We start from the raw sequence: 23,848 nt of genomic DNA, 5'->3' as shown, positions 1-23,848 counted from the left end.
AATAGCTACTGGATGATTACTGAATTCCTCTTCATTGTCTCCGCCAGGCCGAAGGCATGGCGAGAGAGTATGTTTTACCCTCCGTCCGTCCGTCTGTCCGTCTGTCTGTCCGTCCGTCTGTGGACAGCTAATCTCTGCCACCGTTGGCTTGATCGCAGCGAAACTGTGCACATACACTCCCTGGATGCCAATTCAGACCCTCTGCCCCAAAATGTTCACATGGGCTTGTTATAGCGCCACCAGGTGGCCGCTTTTGCCAAAACACATTTTATGACAGTACTCCTACAGATTTTGTCCAAACGTCACACAAATCGGTACACAGTATCTCTATAGTCATTAAACGAAACGGGTCTTTCACATTTCTCATATTCCATCCGGATTGGCTAAAAATGGCTTCCAAAGTTTGCAGGACTGCTCCGTTTTGAACAAAATGCCTCAAATCATAAACACAGCATGTAATTTCCGTGAAACTTTGCACGCACATTCCCACTATGCCGAGGAAGAAATACCACTTGAGATTTTTCAAATCAGCCTCATGGTGGCGCTATAACAGCCCCATTCGTGTTTTTACCTATAACTGTGTAAAGCTTTGTATGCGCACTCCCTAGAGGTCAAGGAAAAACCTTTGCCCTGCATTTTTCACATCTGCCTTTTATAGCGCCACCAGGTGGCCGACTTATGTAAGACATATTTCTTTACATTACTCCTTCTGATTTTATCCAAATTTCACACAAATCGGTACACATGATTTCTATAGTCATGTAGTCAATACAGATCAGTTAGATTTTTCATATTCCATCACGATTGAATAAAATTCACATCTAAAGTTTGCAGGAGTGGCCCGTTTTGAACAAAATGCCGCAAATCATGAACGCAACGTCCGATTGCGGTCAAACTTTGCACACACATTCACACTATGTTGAGGAACAAATGCTACCCTTTTAACATTTGCCTGTTATAGCGCCACCAGCAGGTCGAATTTAGCAAAACAATTTTTTTTAACAAAATGCCTAAAATCATGAATGCAGTGTCCGATTGCCATGCAAGGCCTAAGAAGAAATGCCACCCTTTTCACATTGGACTATTATAGCGCCAACAGGAGGCCACAATAACCTACCTGACCTGGCGGAGACCTGTGCTCCGAGGAGCACTTTCTCTAGTTTCCACTGCATTGCTTTTAGTACTCATCTAGCCTACGGAACTGTAGCCATTAAGTGTGCACACAGGGACAACAGTTACTAGCGATGTACAATTGTATTGGACGCTAATATATTATTCTCAAAAGGGAAACTGTCATTGACATTATTAATTAATGCTATTTAATGGCTTGACAGCTTATGTGTACAAGTGCAATAAGCATACTACTGCACGCTACAAAACTGCCTGCTCCGGCCTGACTCCATGTACAGTAGATATCAATACTATGGTCTCAGTAATTACATCGACACTAACGGCAAGTTAGAGTGTTGGGGTCACCAGTGTAGTGTTAGCAAAACAAATGCGAACTGGATTCTTCATCAACCTGGGGGCCGTTTCCCAAAGGCAGAATGAAATCATCCAGGATGTAAGACAAATTAAGGTTTGACCAAGTCTACAGTGCATCCTAGCTTATTCTGTTCCAACAAATGTCAAGCCAGGTTGAGGTGCCGCCACTAGGTCAAGCCAGGTTATCTTCCTTCAGTAGACCAAAAGGTCGACCAGAGATTTCTTCAACAGCCTACAATTGTGCAGCGTTTTTTCCGACAGCCAGCTGCCCTCCTGAGATGTGCCTCGCAATTAACACACACACACACGTTGCCCGATTTGTGCTTCGTCTTACCACGGTGCATTGCGTCAGAGCCGATCTACAAGCTCACAAAGCGTCTCATCCGCGGCACTTGTGGTCGCATAATGTTGTTCACTCGACACCATCGCGCAGCGAAAAATAGACCAGGCTTGAGCTTGCTGTGCAGAGGCATAGCACAGAGAGACTTCACTTGCAACATTTTGCTAAATCAATGGATTTAAGAACTAGGGTGCATAGCCTTGAATAAAGACTAGGCCTATCGTAGATGTATCTTATCGATTGACATTTTTATACAAAAATGTTAAATTCGATAAAATACATCTACGATAGTCTTGGTCACACGTGTGTGTGTGTGTGTGTGTGTGTGTAATGTGTCATGTTAACGGTTTCATTTGGGTGGTGCACACGTAGGCCTACGTAGCTTTCTATTTAAAAACACACGTGACGTGTATTCAATTATGGACGATACATTTAAACCTGGTCAGAATACTAAAATTGTATAGCCTACAGAAATCGTGTATGAGGGTCCCTGGTGACAGACAGACATTTTAATCTTTTTAATGTGTTATAGTAGCCTACTTATTAACCTATTCCTCCGTCAGTGAATACAGACAGGCAGACAGATGTGATGAATGGAGAAATGATGCAGAAAACCCACTAGATCTTTGGTTTGGTAAACATAAAATAAATAGCCAACATAAATGAAGGACTGACGGGTCAGTGTTTCCCCTGGGATGAAGTTGTAACTGTAGCGCTGGGAAACCTTCTCGCACGCGTGTAGCTTACGCCAATTCTTTCCCTCAAAATATTAAGTCAGGTGTCTGAGATTGACAGTGCCACTGTGGCTATTAAGCTCCAAGTTTGGAAAGCTCTACCATACCAAGATTTTGACAAAATATTCTGTATTTTGATTTAATATGCTGAGATGATGTACAGGCAAGCATTAAGTTATTGATTTGACCTGGAATATTGATACGCAGTTCTGCAAATACAAGCTTCAACTTAAGTTACTCACCGTCGATGCATCCATGACATGCAACTTTGTTAGCATTGGATCAAGACTAGGCTATCATGGATGCATTTTAGCGAGTTTTACTTGCAATGAAAGTAAAAGTCAGACAAAAACTTGTTTATACAACGAAGAATTGTAAAACATAACACTCCATAGGATATTCTTTTCAGGACTAAGCTAGATCACAAGCTGGGAGATGTGCCTACCGCATTCACGGCAACGATGTGGCAAAACACAAACATCCAACGTTTCCTTTTTTACAGACGTCTTTTTCATGGACAAAATAATAAATCCTGCCGCTGTGGGATCAATTAATCCTGGTCCGCCCCTCTGGAACTAAAGTGACGGTGTGGGGCAGCAAACTCACTTTTCAAATCGCATTGATTTGTGACAAACAACTGATACAAGTTTTAATATCCAGACTTGACATCAATCAGTTACGATAGAATTAAGTGCGGAATCTTATGAGATCGGGGGACATGCGTTCTTGTGTTGTGAGTGTGTTGAATGCGCAGCGAGGATTTGGATATAGAAAACAGCTACCGTCTTTCATAGATATGCAACTGTCAGAATCGATAAAATACACGATCCAAGGCTACATCTTTCTGAACATCATCATCTGTGTTGAAATGATCATAGTAAAGCATAGCAAACATAGCTGTAAAAACAAAACTGTTACCCTAGGGGAAGCAGTTTCACAGGAGAGACTGGGGATAGCATGAGCACACGGCCCACTTCATACTTCGTCGCACAACCGTGTCACGCATCTACAAGCTCACAACGTGTCGCAAATAAAACATGTAATTTGCATCAAAAACAAGGCGTGGCGTGCCGCTAAGCCCGGGACTGCGGGTGAATATATATTATGTCATCACCAGTCAGTCAATTTGATCAATTGCAGCTGCACCTGATTGTTCATAGTACATGATAACCTGACCTAGTAGTGTGTGTGTGTGCGTGAGCGTGCGCATGCACGTGCGTCAGGCTTGCCGGGCTATCGGCACAGCGGCCTACGTCCCTTGCTTCGGACTAGCGGACGTATTTCTCAGCGCCCCCCAAATTGCAGATAAATATCAAACATGTTTGAAAATGGTCGGAGCAACTCGGGAGGGTTAAGATTGGATCTTTGCACCCTCACACTAGACGATATTTATGCCCGAGATTCACTCCCGATCTAGGCCCCCCGATACTCGGGAGAGTTGTTTCAGACCCCGAATATCTTGTAGTGTAAGGCCAGCTTTAGCGAAGGGTCCATTAGGGGTTCAGTGTCTTGCTCAAGGACACTTTTACACCAACTCTGGGGGAGCCCGGGATCGAACTAGGAACCTTCCGTTCCCCAAGCGGCCACTCTACCTCCTGAGCCACTCAACCTGTTCTTTTCCATGTCTACTTGTTAAAGACGAACTGAAACGAAAAATGTGTTTTTCACCCTTTTAGAGTATATTATTTCTATAGTCATACTGGTGAGATAATATATGCATAACCCAAAACATATAAAAAGTCCAATCTTGATTACAAATTAAATTGTCAAAACAAAAATGTCATGCCTGCTCATCTTAGCAGGTACGCTAATTTTAACCAATAATACCATATTGTATACATCTCCCTGTCAAACTTCCACACAATGATTGCTGTGCATGTTGAAGGTAAACAAACATGGCTGCCGCGCATTACAAAGAATCTCTTTTCAAAGCTAAACAGTACATTAAAATGTCTGAATCATTTTTGGAGTAAAATGGGCAATGGAGTAACAGACACTTGATTCAGCACTGCCTTCGTTTTATTTTTCTTTACTTTGCGGTCAGACATGACCTCCAGGCGGGACATGGTACTCGGCAACCCGAACAAGAGTTACTCATAGCCAGGTAAAACATGTGCATATAGCCTGTGTCTGGAGGTTGGAAGCCACCGTGCGGTTCAACCCTAGCCCCATTTCTGTGGTTCTGTGGTTGAGACGCATGCAGCTCCGGTTTCACTTGGAAATGCGTCACGATACGGATATTAAATACTCTCAAAATACGATTTCATGTCACTTTTAAAGGAGGTCAAGAGTGTGGGAGGCCAACCTACCCTTGGCGCTGGATGGTGCGTGGCGAGGCGGCCGTGCTGTCGTGGCCATGGTGGTGTTTATCGGCTGGCTGGGGCTGCTGAGGCGTGGACTGGGAAAGAGCCGAATGCTTCACCACTGGTGTGCTCACCTGAAACAAAATAATAGAGCAGGAATGATACCTCACTAAGAAGACCTCAGAAGGAGCAATAGGAATTTTTGTCTGAAACTCCCAGAGCCTCATTTATTCATTCAAAACAGACACCAAATTTGGACTATGCTGGCACTCAGTGCATTCAAATTCCTTCCATCATAAAATATTCAGTGCGAGTGCCAGAGGGCTGTGGTCCTACTTTTGGCTGTGAGATGACGGGAGGTGTGCTGAGGAGGGGTTTAGCATTGGTCTGTGGCGTGCTGATCCTGGGTGAGACGTAGGACCTGGGCGATGATGCGTCCGACGTTAACGACATCGGCGACTGGTTTGACTGCTGGGCTGGTGGGGTCAACACACACACACACACACACACACACACACACACACACACACTATGCATCATTGTCAATTCTCTATTCTGACATGTTCACTTGGAGGAAAACAAAACAGACGGCAGCCCGGTTGGTCCTTTCAAGGGCATTTCATGCAAGTACACAGAGATCAACATGAATGTAACAGTGCCAACTGTATAGTACACAGCAATACTACAGTTTTAAATTTGAAGCTGATGAAGATCCATTGGGATCAAAACACTATTAATAAAATAAAACAAGTTCCATTTGCAAGCTTAATACTGAGTGCGGAACGTTTACTTTTCTCAAGGGCTTGGTTGCTTACCTTGGGTGGAGAGCTGAGCAGCTTGAGAAAGGAGAGTAGTGATGTTGAAAGCCGATGGCCCCGCAGTGAGGATCTTGTGCAGCATCGACTGTAATGAAGCTTGTGTGACTGCAGCGGTGAGAACTACGGAGAGGGAAAGGGACAAGAAATGGTCACTTCTGCCACCTGACCAAATAGCTTTGGTTTCTGCATTACAGCGTTGTGATCAAATTGCCCCATACACGAAGTCCCTCCCCTAAAACACTGACCGGCCAATTGTATATCAGCACTGCTTACCCTTGATTCGATTCAGACAGGAAGTGTTTTTAGTCTGGACTTTTGTGGTGTGGGGGTGGGGGGGGGGGGGGGTAGAACTCAAATCTGTGTAATCACCAGGAGCTTGTAGGCAGTTTTTGATTAAAAAACAAGGCAGTGAAATCTCCTGTGGATCACCCAATTCGGCCAATCGCATAATCAGCTCAACATAAACAAAACAAATGATACTTCATGTTCTCAGGTAATGCAATGTGTGGTATACTTCTTACAGCAAACCCGTCATTCAGCAAACCTGCTTTTGACAGTAAGGAGCTATCTTGGTGACACCATACCATCAACTGACTACCCATCATAGCCACAGTGGTCAAGTCAGAAAATTACAAATTTCATATCATTCATTTGTAGTTGATGCTGACTGTCAAAGCAATTCATTTTAAGTATTTATTAAATAGATATTAGGTGTAGCCCTATTTTAAAAGTTAGACAAACTGTCCCAAGGTAATCTTAGGCAACAATTGAGTTCTGCATTATCTACACTTTTCAAAGAGTACAAAAAATAGTAAGGCAATTCCAGGTTTACCCAATATGTAAAGCCTCTTTACAACAACAATTTCATATTTACTTGTACTGTGAAGGGAGATATTGGAATGTCAAATACCGATTTATATTTCATGATTGTATGAAGTGCAATTATCTTAGTATGTTATTCAATTTACTCCAAGCCTCTATATTGTAACTCATTGCCCTGAATGCCTCTCTTTGATCCAAGTAGCCTTAGTGTAAGGTAAGGGTTACTTCTTTTATTAGGGAGACTAGGAGGGCAGGCGCTCCAAACAGTCGGCTTCACGGATTGATGGAACGTCACGTTTGAGCCGCTAAGCCAGTATAAATGTGTTGGCCAATCAGGGAAGCCGATGCATACAATCACCAGTCCACACAGAAAATGTCTGCCTCTTGCCAGACCGTGGGCCGACAGACATAGATATTAGTGTTTTTTTGTTTCTCGGTAACCGTTGGTCTGTCACGAATTACCATTCGGCTCTGCAGCTCGGGGTGAAATGAGACAGACGGCAAGTTTGAGCCAGAACGGTCAGACGTTGACTGAGTTAGGCCAGGGACAAATTTTGTGTCACACTCACTTAGAGAGAGATTCCGCATAGATAAAAGGGTCCTGACCAGGGCTGTCAGAATTGGCCAAATCGACCCATTCGAGTGCAAATTATTTTTAATATAAATATATTGTCTGCAGTACAGCAGAAGTCTCTTTTTTCCTCTATATGTGCCGGCCGTGGTTGATGCAAAGAAACATGCTCTCTTGCGAGATCAAATGAATGAGTTCATATTTATTTTATTCTATAGCCAATAAAGCTGTAATGGTTTAGATAAAGCCCAGACTTATTTAGAGAACGGAGACGCATCGCTCCAAGGATGTGCTCATTGTGCTGTGATGGAAGGTGGAACAAGGTTTACCTCGAAATGAAACAGGAAATTACAATCAAATTTCTTTTTTGTTTATATCAAATTAAGGTAGGCTACAAGAGAAATGTGACAATTGAAGGAGTTTTACCGTGAGGGACAATCCATATACAGTACATAGTTTTTATATCGCTTTTTCGGTGGAGTCTCGTTAACGGTCTGCCATCACTACCAAATGAATCACCCCTTTCAGCTTGGCCCGTTTTAATTTTGAATCAATTAAAATAACGTGTGATGATTATACACATGTGCTTTCTAGCACAAACTAAGGAGTGAGTCTGGTTACTGTATGTGTCTGCAATGTGAAGTCTGTGCGTTTACAGCAAGGTAGCTGATTTATCTTTCATTGTATGACAGTGTTGCGTGGCAAACACCGCTAATCAGCAAGCCCACAACGCGTTGCATCAACGATGCATTGTGGACTTGTAGATCGGCTCACGTTCACATGCGACACCGCCATACAATGAAGTTAAGCCTTGAGGGGAGATTTCTCAACTTCTTATTCGAATATTCGTTGACAGCAGAGCATGTGAGAGGAGCGGCGTGGCGATTTTTAACGTAGTGGGTTCATAAAAAAGGAGCGAACTCCGGTCCGTCGCACACCACATGTTTGAGCATGCCCGGTCGCACGGACAAAGAAATCCTCTACACTGCAACAGAAGTGCACTCACTTTCTGAGTCCCCCTCTCAATGACTTGATCTTTGCCTTGCTCCGACACACACACACACACACACACACACACACACACACACACACACACACAGTCAGCCCTGCCCTCTTCTCATTCACAGACTCACACACAGGGAGAGAGACTCTCTCTCTGCAGCCGGCTCTCTTCGGATCGTTTCTCAACTTAGAAAGAAGCCTACATTATTTAAAGTATTTGTGACACATGGTGAGATTGCACATAAAGCATTGGAATGTCAGCGACCAGATGCCCCACTCCTAGAGCCATATGAAATCCGTGTTAACGGAATCGCGGACGGAATCGCGGAAATGACCAATAAAAATGGAATTGGAATAAAACACGGAATATTGCAGAATTTGGAAAATAAAAAAAAATCGCGGTAAAATATTTTTTTTTACCGCGAATTTTTACAAATCCACGGGACACCACCATTTTGCATGGCCACATCCTACTTTATAAACAGTAAAATCCACGTAGAAATAGTCTTAGAAAGACGATAGAAACAATAATACATGGGCGACGCCATTTTGCGCATGCTCAGACCGAATTAGACCGAATTATTTTGGGAACATTTTTGCGTATAACACAACAAGGGCCATGTATGGACTGTTATATCTTGAACATTTATTCATTTCCACTTACCAGACACCTTTTTTATGGTAAAAATGAGCATAAAAAGCAAAATACAGAATTCAGAAATATTAAAATGGAAAAAACAGAATTTGGGAAAAAATAAAACGGAATTGGGAAAAAAATAAAACGGATTTCATATGGCTCTACCCACTCCGTTGTGTCAATAAGTAAACTAATACACTACATGCCATTAGATTAGTATCTAGAGCTACTGCAGCTCAGAGGGGACTTTAATGTTTATATATTAATATATATATATATATATATATATACACACATACACACTTTTTGGGGGGGCTTTTCTGCTTTAAGTGGATAGTATAGTGGAGAGTGACAGGAAACAAGGACAGACACAGGGAGTGACTCACAGCAAAGGTTGGTCTCGGGAATGGAACCCGGGACTTGCTGTCAGGCTGCATTAGACCCTTTACGTGGTATGCGCCTTAACCACTAGGTCATCGGTGCCACACCTTGTTTTATGTTTTGACTCATCTCTTGGCGCAGCTGTCAGGACCTTTGACCAGTCAAATCCTCTGTCTACTTGACAGGATGCGAGTTGGTTTATGACAGCTCTAAAAGGGAGCCCAAAGCTATACTGTCAAGTGTCAACACACCCACACATGGACTAATGCGCAACACACACACATTTTAATTCCTTTGTTCGGTTATAAAATGCATTACAAGGGCCCAAATATTTTTCAGTTGCTTCTGACGCCATACATACTCGAAATCACATGTGCGTCAGTGCATGGCTTCAATCAAGTTTACAGAATGTAATGTGTGATCACCCCAGCCTGGGAAAACATCGAAGTGATCATGTGCCTGGAAAGGTAGCCATCCCATAGATATGGTTCAAGAGGTTAATTAAGCTTTGGTGTGGAACCATGCACTTTATCTGCCACTATGGTAGAGGGGTTGTCTGTCAGAAAATAAACAGACAACACAATTTTTTGACGAAAATAAACAGACAAAACAATTTTTTGACCAAGACTGTTTACACTGTGGAATCTGTGCAGTCATCTTATGCCGTTCACTATTTAACATAACATACAGCCAGCCTCCAACTAATGGATTTAGCAAGCATTTGTATGCTAGAGAAACGGTCAGTGATACAATGTAATTTAACTGCGCTTCTCTTTGACAGCAAGACATAAGTGCCAGAGTTAAATTAAGTTGGAGGGTGTTAAAAAAAAAGGGGGGGGTATTGCATCGTCCGAGGGGTAAATTAATTTCCTGCATTCACCCGGCAGATTGCGTGCTCGGTTGGGAGCTCAGCGGGGAACTTGGGTATGATGTTTTGCTCGGGGACACTAGAAAGTCAGGGGATCAAACCGGTGACCTTCCGATTACCAGACAGCCTCTCTCTACCCACTCAACTACGACTACTCTGCGATCTGGGAATTGACTAACAATTTAAATTTCCTACTCATCTAACCCATTCCAAAGAGCATCTGATTCCTGTATGTGTTAATGTGGGCCCATGCAGCACTTTGTCATATTCTTTTCTTTTTACATTAATAGTGTACTCCATTGTACCATTGGCTGGTTTATTTGGCTTTATTGGATATTTACCAATGATGTCTCAAAGCTTAATATCCAACGTCAAGTTGTGAATAAAGATTGTGGTTAATGTGTGTCGAGTTCTGCTTTTAGCGTCCAACCATAAACCCTGTGGTGCAGTGGATCACAAGCAAGTGTATCTGTAATTCTGGCACCAGGCGGTTATTTGAAGCAATGGTGTAAAACCCCCGGCGGGTAATAGGCAGTGGGCGGCTATTTGCGGTAGGGATACTGTTTTGAAATATACGGTAAATAATTTCTGATTAAATCATTTCTGCTATCTTTAAAATAACAAGAATGGCAGTCATATTATACCTGCTTGTGGCAAGCTAAAACCCTTGAAAAGTACCGTCATGACTCAAAGAGTTAAATTGAACCACATTTTTACATTGTTGCAATAGTCATCATCTGCCTGGTTTGTGTTCACACAGTCCTGTGTTAAAGGGCAAGACCACTTTGGTAGAGGTTTGGGTTGTGTATTTACCTTGCCATGATGTAACTCTCCAAAGGTGAATCAAGCTCCATTGATTAGAAATTGATAATTCAAAATATGCTACTCATTGACTTACATTGTACGGTAAAACAGCTCTCAAAGTCACTCTTTTAGCACATAAACAAACACAAACAAAGTTGATTCAGACAATATAGAACATCACCAAACCCAGTACTGTTTGCTTTTTTAATAAACATGTTAACTTCCTGTTGATTTTGCTATTTTTATTAAGAAGAAAACCAGGACTGGATCCGTGGATCCGGATCTTCAAATAGTAAAATCAGCAGGAAGTTGTCATTTTTATTAAAAAAATAAACAGTACTGGGTTTGGTGATGTTCTATATTGTCTGAATTAGCTTTGATTGTGTTCGTTTACATGCTAAAATAGTGACTTTGAGGGCTGTTTCAGCGTACAATGTAAGTCAATGAGGAACATATTTTGAATTATCAATTTCTAATCAATGGAGCAATTATTTTTGATTTCTTGTCCACCTTTAGAGTTACACCATGGCAAGGTAAATACACAACCCAAACCTCTACCAAAGTGGTCTTGCCCTTTAAGCAAACCAATATGTGTAAACATATTAGACACTCTGCACCCACAATGAGGCGCTCAGGTCATTATATTAGATAAGAATACTAATGAAATTCACTATGTCTCTGAAACACTGTTCAAAGGAGTTGATTATGTTATTTAATACTGCAGGTTTTATTACAAGCCTAGTAGTTGCAAGTTATTTTTGTTTATGTTTACAGTTAGATGTTGGATTGTTTGTGCCCGTTAAGAGTGCATTAATGTCCCACTTTTGTCCGCTATTCTTTAGTTATTTTCCCTTGCGAGAAAAACTTAGGTGTTAATTCAAATGCTTTAAATGCTTGCCGGTGGGCAATCTGGGAACCCATCATCAAATAAAAGGAAAAACAGCGCCCCCAGCGTTTTTCACTTTTGCATTTGACTCTGGGGGGAGTGATTAAATAGACCGACGCTGACTGGAAACCGGCGTTTTGGTCTGCCCTCAGCCCTCCACTTCTGGTGGTGCCGTGTGCCTATGTTTTAACAATACTACACATAACACGAACAATATTTCTCCACGGAATAAGAAAACCATTTCTCCTAAAGAACATTGTTTTGGTTATAAGCCCACTTGTTTAATGGGGCTCCCTACAGATTCAGTAGCGCAGCTCTGAATCTAGCCAGAGGGTGAAGAGTCGCGTGTGTCTGTGTCTACTGTAAGTTAGCGACGCTAATTATATTCCACGACCAGAGGTCTTACGTGCAAGCTTAAAGTAAAGCCAATGAGGAATGAAGAGAAAAAAAACACTACCAGCACAGCAACTGAATATAGACCACAATACATATGAAATAAATGTGCATTAAATAAAAATATTTTGTGCAATAAATGTGCATTCGGTAGCATAACATAATCGGCGGTAACGTGACATAGATTTTGGCAAAACTGTCTATCCAACAAGCCTATCTGATAGTAATTCTAATTAAATCAGTGTGGAGCTTAAGGAAAAGTCTCTGGAAAATACCGGCAGCCTCAGCAGAGAAACACTGACCCACATCTTTACACAACCACTATACCTCAGCTGCCAGCATAGGTGCTCTGTCAACTTCACTGAGGAACAGAAACTTAAGTTTCACAAAATGCATCAATTAGAACAAAATATTTTCCCAAATCAAAACTGAACTGAAAAGGAGTGGATGCAAGTCGGGAAATTAAAACCAAGAAAAATTATTTCAAAATGGCTTGAAATAATGCCTGCTACAAACCGCAAAGTCATATTCATAGCTCCAAACCCTCTGAAGTGAAGCCAATAAGTTATTATCCTCTCACCCTCTGAAGGGACTGAAGAGGTGAACCACTCCTAGCCATAGATCACAAAGCAAGCCATTAGACTGACATGAAAACACACACACACACACACACACACACACGTCGAGTTTTCCGCTTGGTCTGCTACTGGTGCATATTGAAGTAGAGCTGCAGCGGCCACGGCACAGGGAAATGCTTGTGTTGCATGGCTCCTTTGAAAAGAGTGGCCTTGGAGCACTACAGAGCAAAACGGACAAATGCAGCACCAGGCTGCTTCATCACAACATCTGAGACACAGGCATGGCAAATCTGAACATACGACAACGAAACTGAAGAACACAAGGAATAGGGCTGCACGACTAAACTGAAGACCATAGCGAAATAGGGCTGATGATGACAAGTTCATTGACGTCATGCTAACTCATGAACAACCCCAGTTACAACGTCAATCACACTTACACAATGTGAAGCAAAACATACAGTACCATTACTCATCTCCTCAAAGCCACGCATCCAACAAGCTTCGAGCTGAGCAGATTGGACCTTCTGTTCCAGAGGTAGTCGCCAAAACATCTTGAAAACGGTCACTTTCGCCGATTTTCGATTGAGTTTTGGCCATTATCGCCTGTTTTTCTTTGATAACACGGGCTAGGAAGGTCGGACGGCGACAAACTAATACCCGAGTATAAGTTCACTTTGAGCTTCATCCAACACATTCACTGCCATTTCCGTTGGCCATACTGTTAGGCAGCTAGGGGTAGTTGAATTTCTTTTGGGGGTAATAGATTTATTTTATTTTTCATTCGAAATTTTCAACAGAACACCAAGGCATCTTTAACGGCGGTTGGGAAAAGCTGTGTTAAAGGATCCCCATTAGAGACACATGAATGAGCCTCTGGTCTTCCTAGGGTCCTGAACAAAGCACATACAATACAGATGTACAACCCCCATGTTTAATTGTTCCTTAATTGACAGCAGATTTGTCTATACATCTTCAAACATAGTTTATTTGCTGTTTACTTTGCATTATCCCACAAATTAAGTCATTAAGTCAAGGAGTTCTTTATCTAGCCATGGAGCACCTTTCGACCTATGGTGCCGTTATGGCATCATAACAGCAACACCAGGAAGCACACAACAACCCCAAAACATGACCAATAAACTCCAATATCATTAGTAATTAGGGATGCCCAATCGATCAGACAGGCAATAGGAATGGGTCGATTTTAAAAAATCTATATATGAGATTGGGAATTCTGATAATTTCTGGTCAGCAATTGCACAATCCAATCAATGACAGCGTAACATGGCGAGTTCCTTCAACTGACAACAGAGTGAAAATAAAAACGCACAGAACGCACCAAAACGTCCCCTATGCAACCAAAACATCCCCTATGCAGCCACTTACATGTATGCTCACAAACAAGCTTGTGAATCGGCTATTATCAGCACGGGCAACACAGTCATATGACAAAGTATAAATCAGGCTACTCTCAAGACTACTCTCACATTGAGCCCCTCTGCTACCCCGTCAGTGCGCACATACTTTTCAGATGTTGCTCTACCAGGTATTATCACATATCAAAAGCCTTGTGAAATAAGACATTGGAAATTCAATAAGTTAGGATCACATTCCTGGCCTAGCCTCGATCACAAGAGCTGCTCTCTGTACCCTGCACACTTGTTGGGAGTGAGCGCTTGGCTGCTTGCTTGTGCAGTGATGTTTATTTTCATGTGTCTTTCCATTTTTTTATTTTACATCCTGAATGGCAGGCCTAATTATTATTATTGTGTTTAGGTGATGTTCAATAATTCAACTGGAAGCCAATGTTGGAACCAATTGAATTCATATTTCTTTCTTAAAAACATCACATACCCCGGCCCACGCATACCCTCAATAACAGAAATGTTATACATTGCATCACCACATTTGTCAAGTTCTCAAAAGGTACAAAGAGATTACAAAAGCCATCACCTATCACATCAACACCATTCAAAATGATTGGTTAAGATGATAAGATGCTAGACAAACACTACTCTAACACTATCCTCTGGCAACTAGTGTTGCATTTGGCCTGCTCTGTACACTCCATTTCAAACAGTCGACAGAACTGAATAAAGCATGATGTATACTCTGTCATATGGTGATGCTTGTCGAAAATAGCAGATCTACAAGTTCACAATGTGTTACGACACATTGTGAGCTTGCAGTTCTGCTTCTTTTTTCTCCAACAGTCCTTAAGCCTCAAACGTTTGATAGACATTTACATTTTAGCAAGAATCATGCAGCCGTAATAGGGAAGCTTGGGGTCAAGGAAGACAAAAAGGTAAAAATGAAACGTTGTGAGCAACATGCAGTATGCATGTAGTGACTCTGGGCCAAAAATATGAACTGGCCCATGAGGGCTCAGCTCCATCTGCTAGGCTAGCCAGTAAGTCCAGACTGTCCCAACGACACTCAATACTAGTGGGTGGGCTGTCAATTAATGATATGATCAATAATAACACTGAGAGCAACAGCATGCAGATGCAGAGATGTGGACACATTATCGCCTAGTATTTTTGAACTGTGATTAGCAAACTGCTAGCAATGCTAAGCTAACTAGTGCCACTATCTGTCTGTGTTAAATCCCCTTCGATAGTATGTGCTTCAGTTAATCCACATTCAGTTATACAAGATCTACCACCACTATGTTGCACATTGTTAGAAGTATGGCAGCGTCTGCCACCCCAACATTTGTACAGTAAAGCTTGATTTACAATCTAGACAAATGAGTTCTACTGTAAAATAGTCATTATGCTGATCCAAGACAAAACATTTCAGTTCCACTAGCCCATAGCACCTGTGGAGATCCAAGAAGATTCAACTTCAAGAAACAACACACTGACACCCTAGTGCCACGGGTAAATAAGTCAACATGTAGATGTGTGGTCCTCACCTTCATTGATCTTCGCCATGTCCACACTGGCGTTGTTGAGTTGCAGAGCGGTCTGAAGTGCAGGGAGGAGCTGTCGAAGCAGGGTGGGGTCCTGGAGAAGTGTAGGGGCAGGGGAATGGAGGACCGGAGAGACGGGCACCGTGGAGGCTGAGGAGCCCGGAGTCCCCGACGATGGGTTCAGGCTGCCTGAGCCCGAGGATGACGAATGAGACTGGCTGGAGAGGGCTGCTGTGGGCTTCTCCACCTGGGCCGTCTCTGTGAAGTCAGCACAGACACACAGGTTAGTTCAACATTACTACAATTTCTTTGCTTTTTACCCCTTTTCACCCCCAATTTACTCTTTATACCAATTGATTCCTCCCCACACATCTTTGTGTCGTCACTGCAGTTGTATCGTACCGGGGTGATGTGGTCGCCCAAAAATAAAGTTGTGGTATAAAAAAACAGAACCCCTGGTATAGACGCTTGACAACGTGTGACTGGCACTGTAGGACTGAACGATCATTCCTAAAGGAGGAAGCATTTAACTTCACCCCCCCACGATCACTGAAAAGAACAGATCTAGTACAAGTTAAGTTAACGCCTACCAACATGATGTGTTGTTAGCTTGTAGACCAGTTTTTGCCACGCGACACCGACTACAACGTATAACACACTGATCGGCGTATGAGAGTTGATTGTCATTTTCAAACTCATTTGTCTGTCTAGTCTACTAAATTCAATTTAGAGTAGCCAATAATGTTTCACCCCCTTTTCTCCCAAATGTAGTCGCTATTCAAATTAATTCCTCCCCACACTCATTTGTGTTGTCACTGCTGTTGCATCCTACTGACTCACCTGCCAGTGAGGAGCCCTCACCGTGAGGACGTAGAGCCTCCGTCCTACTCCTCCCGCCCAACACTCTCTGCTGACAGGTGCCGCCCGAGCCCGTAGGAGTACATGCAATGACCAATATCACCCCACCCGCCCGGCTTCCCTCCCCCAAACACGGGCCAATTGTGTTCACATAGTCGCTCGACAAAGCCGGATGTACCACTGTCTACTCTGTGCTGTATGCTGAGGAACTGAGGAGCTTTATCATTTTAGGAATTCAAATACTCCTCCCTCCCTTTCCCCAAAAAAAACTTCACTTGAAAGTTAAGTTTAATAAACTTTCATAATTATGACAACGGCAAACATCGTTTACTCTGTCCGTCGCTACAACGTGGACTTGTGGCTTTCAGCGCTTGGGACAGTGGCTGGAGAGCCCATTCTCGTTAGGAAACATAGGCTACGGGCTTCGGTCAGAAAGGTGGATGGATATTGCGATGATAGCACAGTAACTAACAACCGTCTAAAAGTAGCTACTAGTATACCCACGCATGTGAGAAAGTGGGTAAAGAAGTTGTAGCCTAATATTGTAGCCAAATTATATGAATTACAAATCTTAACTAATACAGTTTGTTGCAGTGCGTCCTCTTATGTTGAATTGAATAAACTCGATTCGGATGTTTGGTGAATGTTAATACCTCTTCATTTTCACTGGTTTTAAGCTTTTGTGTGTCGGAACCTCCAAGCACAGTACGCAGTAACTAATTGTCATAAGGCAGGTGAGGTGATAAACTTCTGCTAGTGTGCGTCACTTTGTAAGCAGCTGTGCTTTACCCACTTTAAACTGCTCACTTGCGTGGGTGTGTAGTAGCTATTTTTAGATGGGTGTTACCGTAATATAGCGAGATCCATCCACAGTTCCGCATTAGCAGCTCTACCCATTGTACGTTTCCTTACGAGAGCGGGCTCGCCATCCACCAATACTGCCGATAGCCACTGGTCCACTTTGTAGCGTTTCAAGTGAAGTTTATGGGGGAAAGGGAGGAGTCTTGCCTGCTGCGCTAAACCAGCGCACCATCTTTTCGCTCTCTCTCCCCCTCTTAAAAAGCCTGACCCGCGCATCACTAGCACAGTGTCACACACAGGCACGCGGCAGTGCAGTGTGTGCACAACACAGACACATTGGGTGGCACCAACGTTTATATTAACTTGCTAGTGTGCAGTACATGATGCACACAAACTTTATGTTGATACATGATAAAACCATTTGCTTTCACATCGGTAATTCAAGACGCGAGGCATCTTTAGATTCATTACTCAGTGCATTTATGGAGGAAAAAATAAATAATCAAATTCTAATTATATCCGACTACCGAAATTCGTTTCAACAGCCCTACAGTACATGCAGTACTTGCACAAGTAATTGTAACTATATGTGTGCTTTTCACATCAGTCATACTTGGCCTCAGTGAAGTTCAAAGAAACATTCATGCAATATGGCAGGTCTAATCATTTTGGTCTTCATTTCTGGTCAACTGATTTGGCGTTTACAACAAACAGAATAATCAGAAATGAAATGTAGATGGGGCTTGACATGACTTGCTCAATACTACTGTATTTGCCCTAATAGTTACATTACTGAGGAGGCCTTTCATGAAGCTGCTTAACACATTGACTGCCTAGATCGAGTTAACTCGATATTACCGTTTCATCACTTGCCTGCCAAGATCGATTTTAGCAAAAAAATAAATTTTCAAAAAAAAAAAGATTTTTTTTTTTTCTTTTTTCAATTTTACCCAAAGACCAAGGAGATATGAATTTTCGAAGATCTTTACTCTCATCCACTTCCTTGTTAACTTAAAACTTAAAAATGTTGTATCTCGGCTCCTGAGTACTTTTTTTTTCCAATGAAAAATCTCTGGCAGAAGACTGCAAAAAATCTGAAATAATTCTGGCAGTCAATGAGTTAAAGATTAGAATAATACAATTATTGACTACCATGTCCACCCTGCTGGACATCATATAGACTAGTGGAATACACTGTAGCATGTTAGCTATAGGAAATAAAATAAAAAGACACCACGTACAACTACTGACTAAATGTTGTTGAGGGGGTAGATTCATATTTATTAGTCTTAAAGAAAACGAGAACTAAATCTAGGATCTGTTCAATTCAATTTACAGCAATGATTTTCAGTTGCACAATGGCCCTTCTCTCCTCCTCAGAGGGTGAAGAGGAGACGTGCAGTGACAGACACGTCACACACAATCTGCAGCAAATGCACAGTGCCAGCTACTAGCCAGAGCCAACAAGTGGGGAGCAAGATGTTGCAGTCACCTTCATTCATTCCTCCTGTCTTGCCTGTGTGTGTGTTGTTACTCATGAGTAGTGTTGCATGATGTATTGAATTTTTAAGAGGTGCAGTTTGATACGTTTTTGTGATAGGTGGGGTCACCACTTTCGGTGCAACAGTGTCAACACGGCGGTTGGCATTACTGGTTTGGTTCAGTATTACATTTATTAAAACGTTAGTAGATTTATGGGCACATGCACAACCAAAATGGTCGCACTCTGGAGCCCGGTGCTAGCTGGATGGCAAATTCACAGCACTTCCCTTGCACAACACCAGGTTTCATCCAGACACAGTTTTAGTCAGTCTTTTGGTAAGCAGCTCTTTAGCATACATCAGCAACAGATCAGCTTAACAAGAGTCATCACAGACTAACCGGAGACCACAAGGCTTCAGATAACAGATTGTTCAGGCAAATTTGTAGTTCTGCCCAAGGTTAAACATGCTGAATCCCCATTCACAATTGTAACAAGGTCTGGCCTTAGCCAAACATCTTCAGTAGAGAGCCAAACATCTACAGTACAGACAAGGAGTATCTGATATTGTATAGTGTGGGCAGTCAAGAGTAGTGTCCCAACCATTGTCGTCTAGTATGTTACGGTACACTTACTAGCAGCAGTAAAGCCAGTGGCTGCCGACGCTTGCATGGCTTCCCTTCTGTAGTCCCTGTCTTTGGGAAAACTGTTCACGATGGCGGCCTTAGTGGTCTCTTTCTGTCTGTGCTCTCTGTGGGATAAAAGAACATCAAATTGGGTAATAATTTCTGCCATGTGTTTTTAAATCAACGCAAACAATACAGATGCCATTCGGTTTACATCCATCAAGGCTTTGAGTAAAAGTAAATTGGTTACCGATCCAGCCACTCTTTGGGTTTCTCCCACTGGGAGACCTCTGTCCTGCAATTGTAATAGTACTTTTTCCCAGAAGAGCTGATGTGTTCTGACCAGTCATCCCCTGGCTCATGGGCCTGAGGAGAAAAGGATAAAATATTCAGAAATGAACCACATGGACATTAAAATTAAAGCAAATACTTCTGCAAATTCTCCATAGGCGACACACTAATTTTCTCTTAAAAAACGATTTCAACAAAACTTGTTTGCACATACAAATATTCATTTATTTTGTACAGAAGCAAAAACATCTGTTCATATTAATAGCAAAAACATATTGAAATAAGATTTGCTATTTGGTCAAAATCATGCAGCCCTACAGTGTGGAAAATGAGAGCAACTCGATGCAACAGTCAAGGTGAGTATGAAAAAGGGGGCTGCAGAGAAAAAGAATGCATGAGGTATTATTTCTGATGCAACAGTCTGCAATGTAAGACGTACAGACAATATCTGTGTCAGGGAAGCTAGCTATACATCTGCCCCTGATGCTTTGCCGTTATCATAGAAGCTTTCTGAGTGAAGGAATAGCCCTATCGACCGGTGTCTGGAATGGCTTTTCAAGGTTACCAAAATGTACGCCAGCTCAGTGATTACACTGGATGAAATATGACAAAGTTAAGGAGGCATCACTGAGAAATATGTTCGGTTTGAGGGAACATGCAGCAGGACTCAGCAGTGTATTTGTCAACAACACAGCAAAGAACATTTCAGTTTGACAAACAGTGCACACCAACATCAATAGATTGATAGTTTAATACTACATCTTTGAGATCAGTTTCATTGATCAGACCTTAATCCGGCAGTTAATATACACCAGCTATATCTGTGTTCATATTCTAATGATCTGCCAATCCGTGAAGACGATGGGTCAGGGTGGCCATTCACCATTCAGGGAAGCCGATGCCTGCACCCCCCGTCAAAAACAGAGATTCGGTGTGTCCTCCACAGACTCACTGTGATGTATACAGTACATCACAGTGAATTTGAGGAACCAGGGACTCAATAGTGAGTCAAAAACGTCCTGGTGGGTTGGGGAATTTGAGAAGCTGACAATAAGGACAAATCGGAATTCCACAAGACAAACATTTGTTTTTGATTATAATAAACATGCTTTTTAATGTAATTAATCAATCAGAACAGGTTGGGGTTTGGGTTAACGTTAGGATTGGGGTTGTGGTTAACCATATGAGCCCTATCGTCCCTATTCTGGGATAGGGACCCTAACATTCGTTGAAAATGGCAGATCTACAAGCTGCCAAAATCCTGGTTAGTGTCAGCTTTTCTTCAACTTCCCTAACTACCCGGGGAGTTTGCGAATCATACATACATTGAGTGCATACAGTACACACGTCAGCCCCAAGCCACACTTCACACGAAACACATATGAGACTCGTACACTTACTGTGTTAGATGTCTTGCTGGGGTTAGAATGTGAGTTGGAGCTATGAAGGGAACTGTGGTTGTGAGAGTTTTCTTGTGGAGAAAAACTGGTCCCTGCAAGACAGCACAAATAAGGAAAAAAGCAAAACATAGCTATTAGTTTCAGCCAACAGCATGAGCATCAGATTCAAGGACATCACAGTAAAAAATAAACATGCTTCATATTCTCAATTATGCACCATACAGGAGAACGATCGCAAATGCTCTTATTCCACATTCAGACATTCATTTGCAGCAAAATAGCCATCTGTGGTGTGTCTATAAACCGATACTCACAGGAAACTTACACATAGACAATACAGTGATACTGATCATTAACCTCGAAAAATGAGCCAAGATGTTGCACTTGATAAATTAGTCCACATTACAAATGACGTTAACATGTCAGGAAACCATCTATTGTGGGTACTACTTTTAAACTGTACTAATTAGGGGTGTAATACCCGTAATTAAAAATTAAATATTAATGTAAACTATACCATTTCTAAGAAAAGTACTTGGTTAAAGAGCAGACAACATGACAAATATTTGTGCCACGTTTGGAGCGAATTAGACAACTGGTATGCTGAGAGAAGTGTCATCAACACACAATCAAAATCCACCCTTTCTATTGTACACACTGAAAATTGCGGTTGCTATAACCAGTAGTATAAAAAGAACAACACGTCAGAGTATCACTAGTCTCGCATTGCCAAACAATGAGATCTCTGACTGGCGACTACCAATACGGCTGGAGACATCTAAATTCAATGTAGTTGCTATAGCAGCAGCAAGGAAGGCCGCTAACAAACCTACAAGTAACTGAAACAAATTATATCTCAGTCCCAATATGAAAGTCCACATGCAGAACCAATGCAATCTCTTAATTGTTTCCACCCAGTTTTAGAAACAACGGCTAGGGGTTGCCACCAGTGTCTAGTTGAGTGTTTAAAGTCCAAATCTGGGATGCCTTCTTGATTGTCGTACTACCGGACCAGTCATGCTTAAAACAGTCAGTTATGAGTTGGCAAGATAGATGCTGGAATTGTTGGGATTGGAATCTCATCCAATAGTCACAGATCTGCATGAGTAGTACCATTTGATTCAAGTGCTACATAATTGATTTTATTGTATCTATAGCTAGAGCTGTAGAATCAATGGTAAGAGACCCCATATGACAGAAGCAGGGACTGAAGAAGGCTGTACCCTCTTGTGACAAGGCATTCTATGACAAAGCAAGCAAGATGAATGTAGCAACGACGCTAGCTCGAGTTAAGGTTAAGGGTGGCAGAGAGGGACCTTACTACAGTACATGGTTATTCCTGCATATGGGATATATTTGGTGAAAAACCAAATAAACCACACTAAAGAAGTGGACCAAAGTATATTCAGTGAATGTTGAGTCATTTACAGTTTGTGAATAATCTCATTTGTGGAGATTTGGAAATAACAGAAAGCACTTGTCTGACAACAGTGAATGCAAAGGGTTTCAGCACACCCCAATGTTAACAGCTAATTTGGTTTTATTCCGAATTAAGCAGCAATTAAACTGTCTGAATTTTCTGTCTGGTCTTATGTAAACTGTCTGTAAGTAATGATTTCCTTCTAGTTGTCTTCCAAACATAAATAGTCTATCAGTCATAACAATTTCGTTTTAAAGTTACAAAACTAACTTTATAACATAATTCTCCTCTCTCTCGTTTGCTTTATCTAGCTCCCTCTCCTCCACATGCACACAAATTGAGATAACAGCTGTCGGAAGACTAATTGATCGCAGCCTACATATTTTTTCAGAAAATACAGGATCAAAGATTGATAATTGATTTAAATCTGTTGTCACTGTAAGTAGGGTCAGGACTGACTCACGTCTCACTAAATCAAAGCTTTGTATTTTTCCTTTGAAAATACTTGTCATTAATGTCAACGGTTCAGGTGGTGAAAACAGCAGCGTGTTTATATGTTGGAGGAGAAACTGATAAAAGCACGGAGCGGTTTGAGGCAGAAAGGTGTGTGAATCTTTGTCACACCCGTCACGCCCTGGCAGCTGTGTTACACAAAGCCCCCTGGGGATTTTTGTGTTATCCTTTCTTTGACTGTACTACTTGTACGGTTAACAATCTTGTTAATAAGGTAGTCAATAAAAAAACAAATCAGTCAATTCGGAAGCAGTTCAAAGGCTGCACAACAATACTAAATCCATTCCATGTCTGTACCTTTTGTAGATAACGGCGAAGCAGAATAACGGCATTCTCGCCTTTAAGACTCTTTGTAAAATGGGCTTAAAACTACTTCTATCTCTGGGCAAAATCACCGACACCGTCTCTGCAATGTTGGTTCTAACTTTGTGAAAACTCCTGCTCTTTACTCAGGACTAAAAGATCAGAGCTCATCAAAGGCACTTTGAAAAGCCATGAAAATTACATTACCAAATTTGATGGAAGATGCTAGACTCAAGGGTAGCACTTGTCTCTTTTAAGTTGCTACATTTAGTCTGCAAAAAAGAAAGACTTATAGAATATCGTAGGGATGAAATTACTACATTGGGCAGTCAAATAGTAAATGCTCTTGCAGAGAATATGTGATTTTTGCATAAATTCTGAGGGCTTTTGTTTTAAAAAGGTACATTCTGAAGTCTGTGTCCTAATGTTATCAGTCTTGCTGTGACATTAGCTAGCGAGAGTCCAATTCCCAGTCATTTAACCTGACATGTCACCTCCTTCCATCACTGCAGCTTGTCTTACTAATATGACTGTAGGACAGTAAGAGTAAGTGACAGATATTGCTGCTCATTATGATGGTTAGTGATGTGAAAATGTGAACGCTACCTTTCACCTGG

The 23,848-nt window shown here is 41.8% G+C and overlaps 1 protein-coding gene across 2 annotated transcripts in view; it reads right to left on the bottom strand.

The window, feature by feature from the left end:
- The window catches only part of waca (WW domain containing adaptor with coiled-coil a), a 31,295-nt gene that overhangs the window by 3,878 nt on the left and 3,569 nt on the right, over positions 1-23,848 (bottom strand). For both annotated transcript variants that reach the window (XM_084048341.1, XM_084048342.1), the window contains exons 4-10: positions 20,996-21,087; positions 19,555-19,670; positions 19,314-19,429; positions 15,543-15,797; positions 5,678-5,800; positions 5,199-5,338; positions 4,869-4,996 (exon numbers count right to left, since the gene is read on the bottom strand). In XM_084048341.1, the coding sequence (XP_083904467.1) occupies positions 4,869-4,996; positions 5,199-5,338; positions 5,678-5,800; positions 15,543-15,797; positions 19,314-19,429; positions 19,555-19,670; positions 20,996-21,087 (970 nt within the window). The remainder of the gene's footprint in view (positions 1-4,868; positions 4,997-5,198; positions 5,339-5,677; positions 5,801-15,542; positions 15,798-19,313; positions 19,430-19,554; positions 19,671-20,995; positions 21,088-23,848) is intronic.

Source organism: Gymnoscopelus microlampas, assembly GCF_963454915.1.
Source record: "Gymnoscopelus microlampas genome assembly, chromosome: 22".
In the NCBI taxonomy this organism is placed as follows: Eukaryota; Metazoa; Chordata; class Actinopteri; order Myctophiformes; family Myctophidae; genus Gymnoscopelus; species Gymnoscopelus microlampas.
Note: the sequence above shows the minus strand (reverse complement) of the source record. Positions and strands in the feature narration are given on the sequence as shown.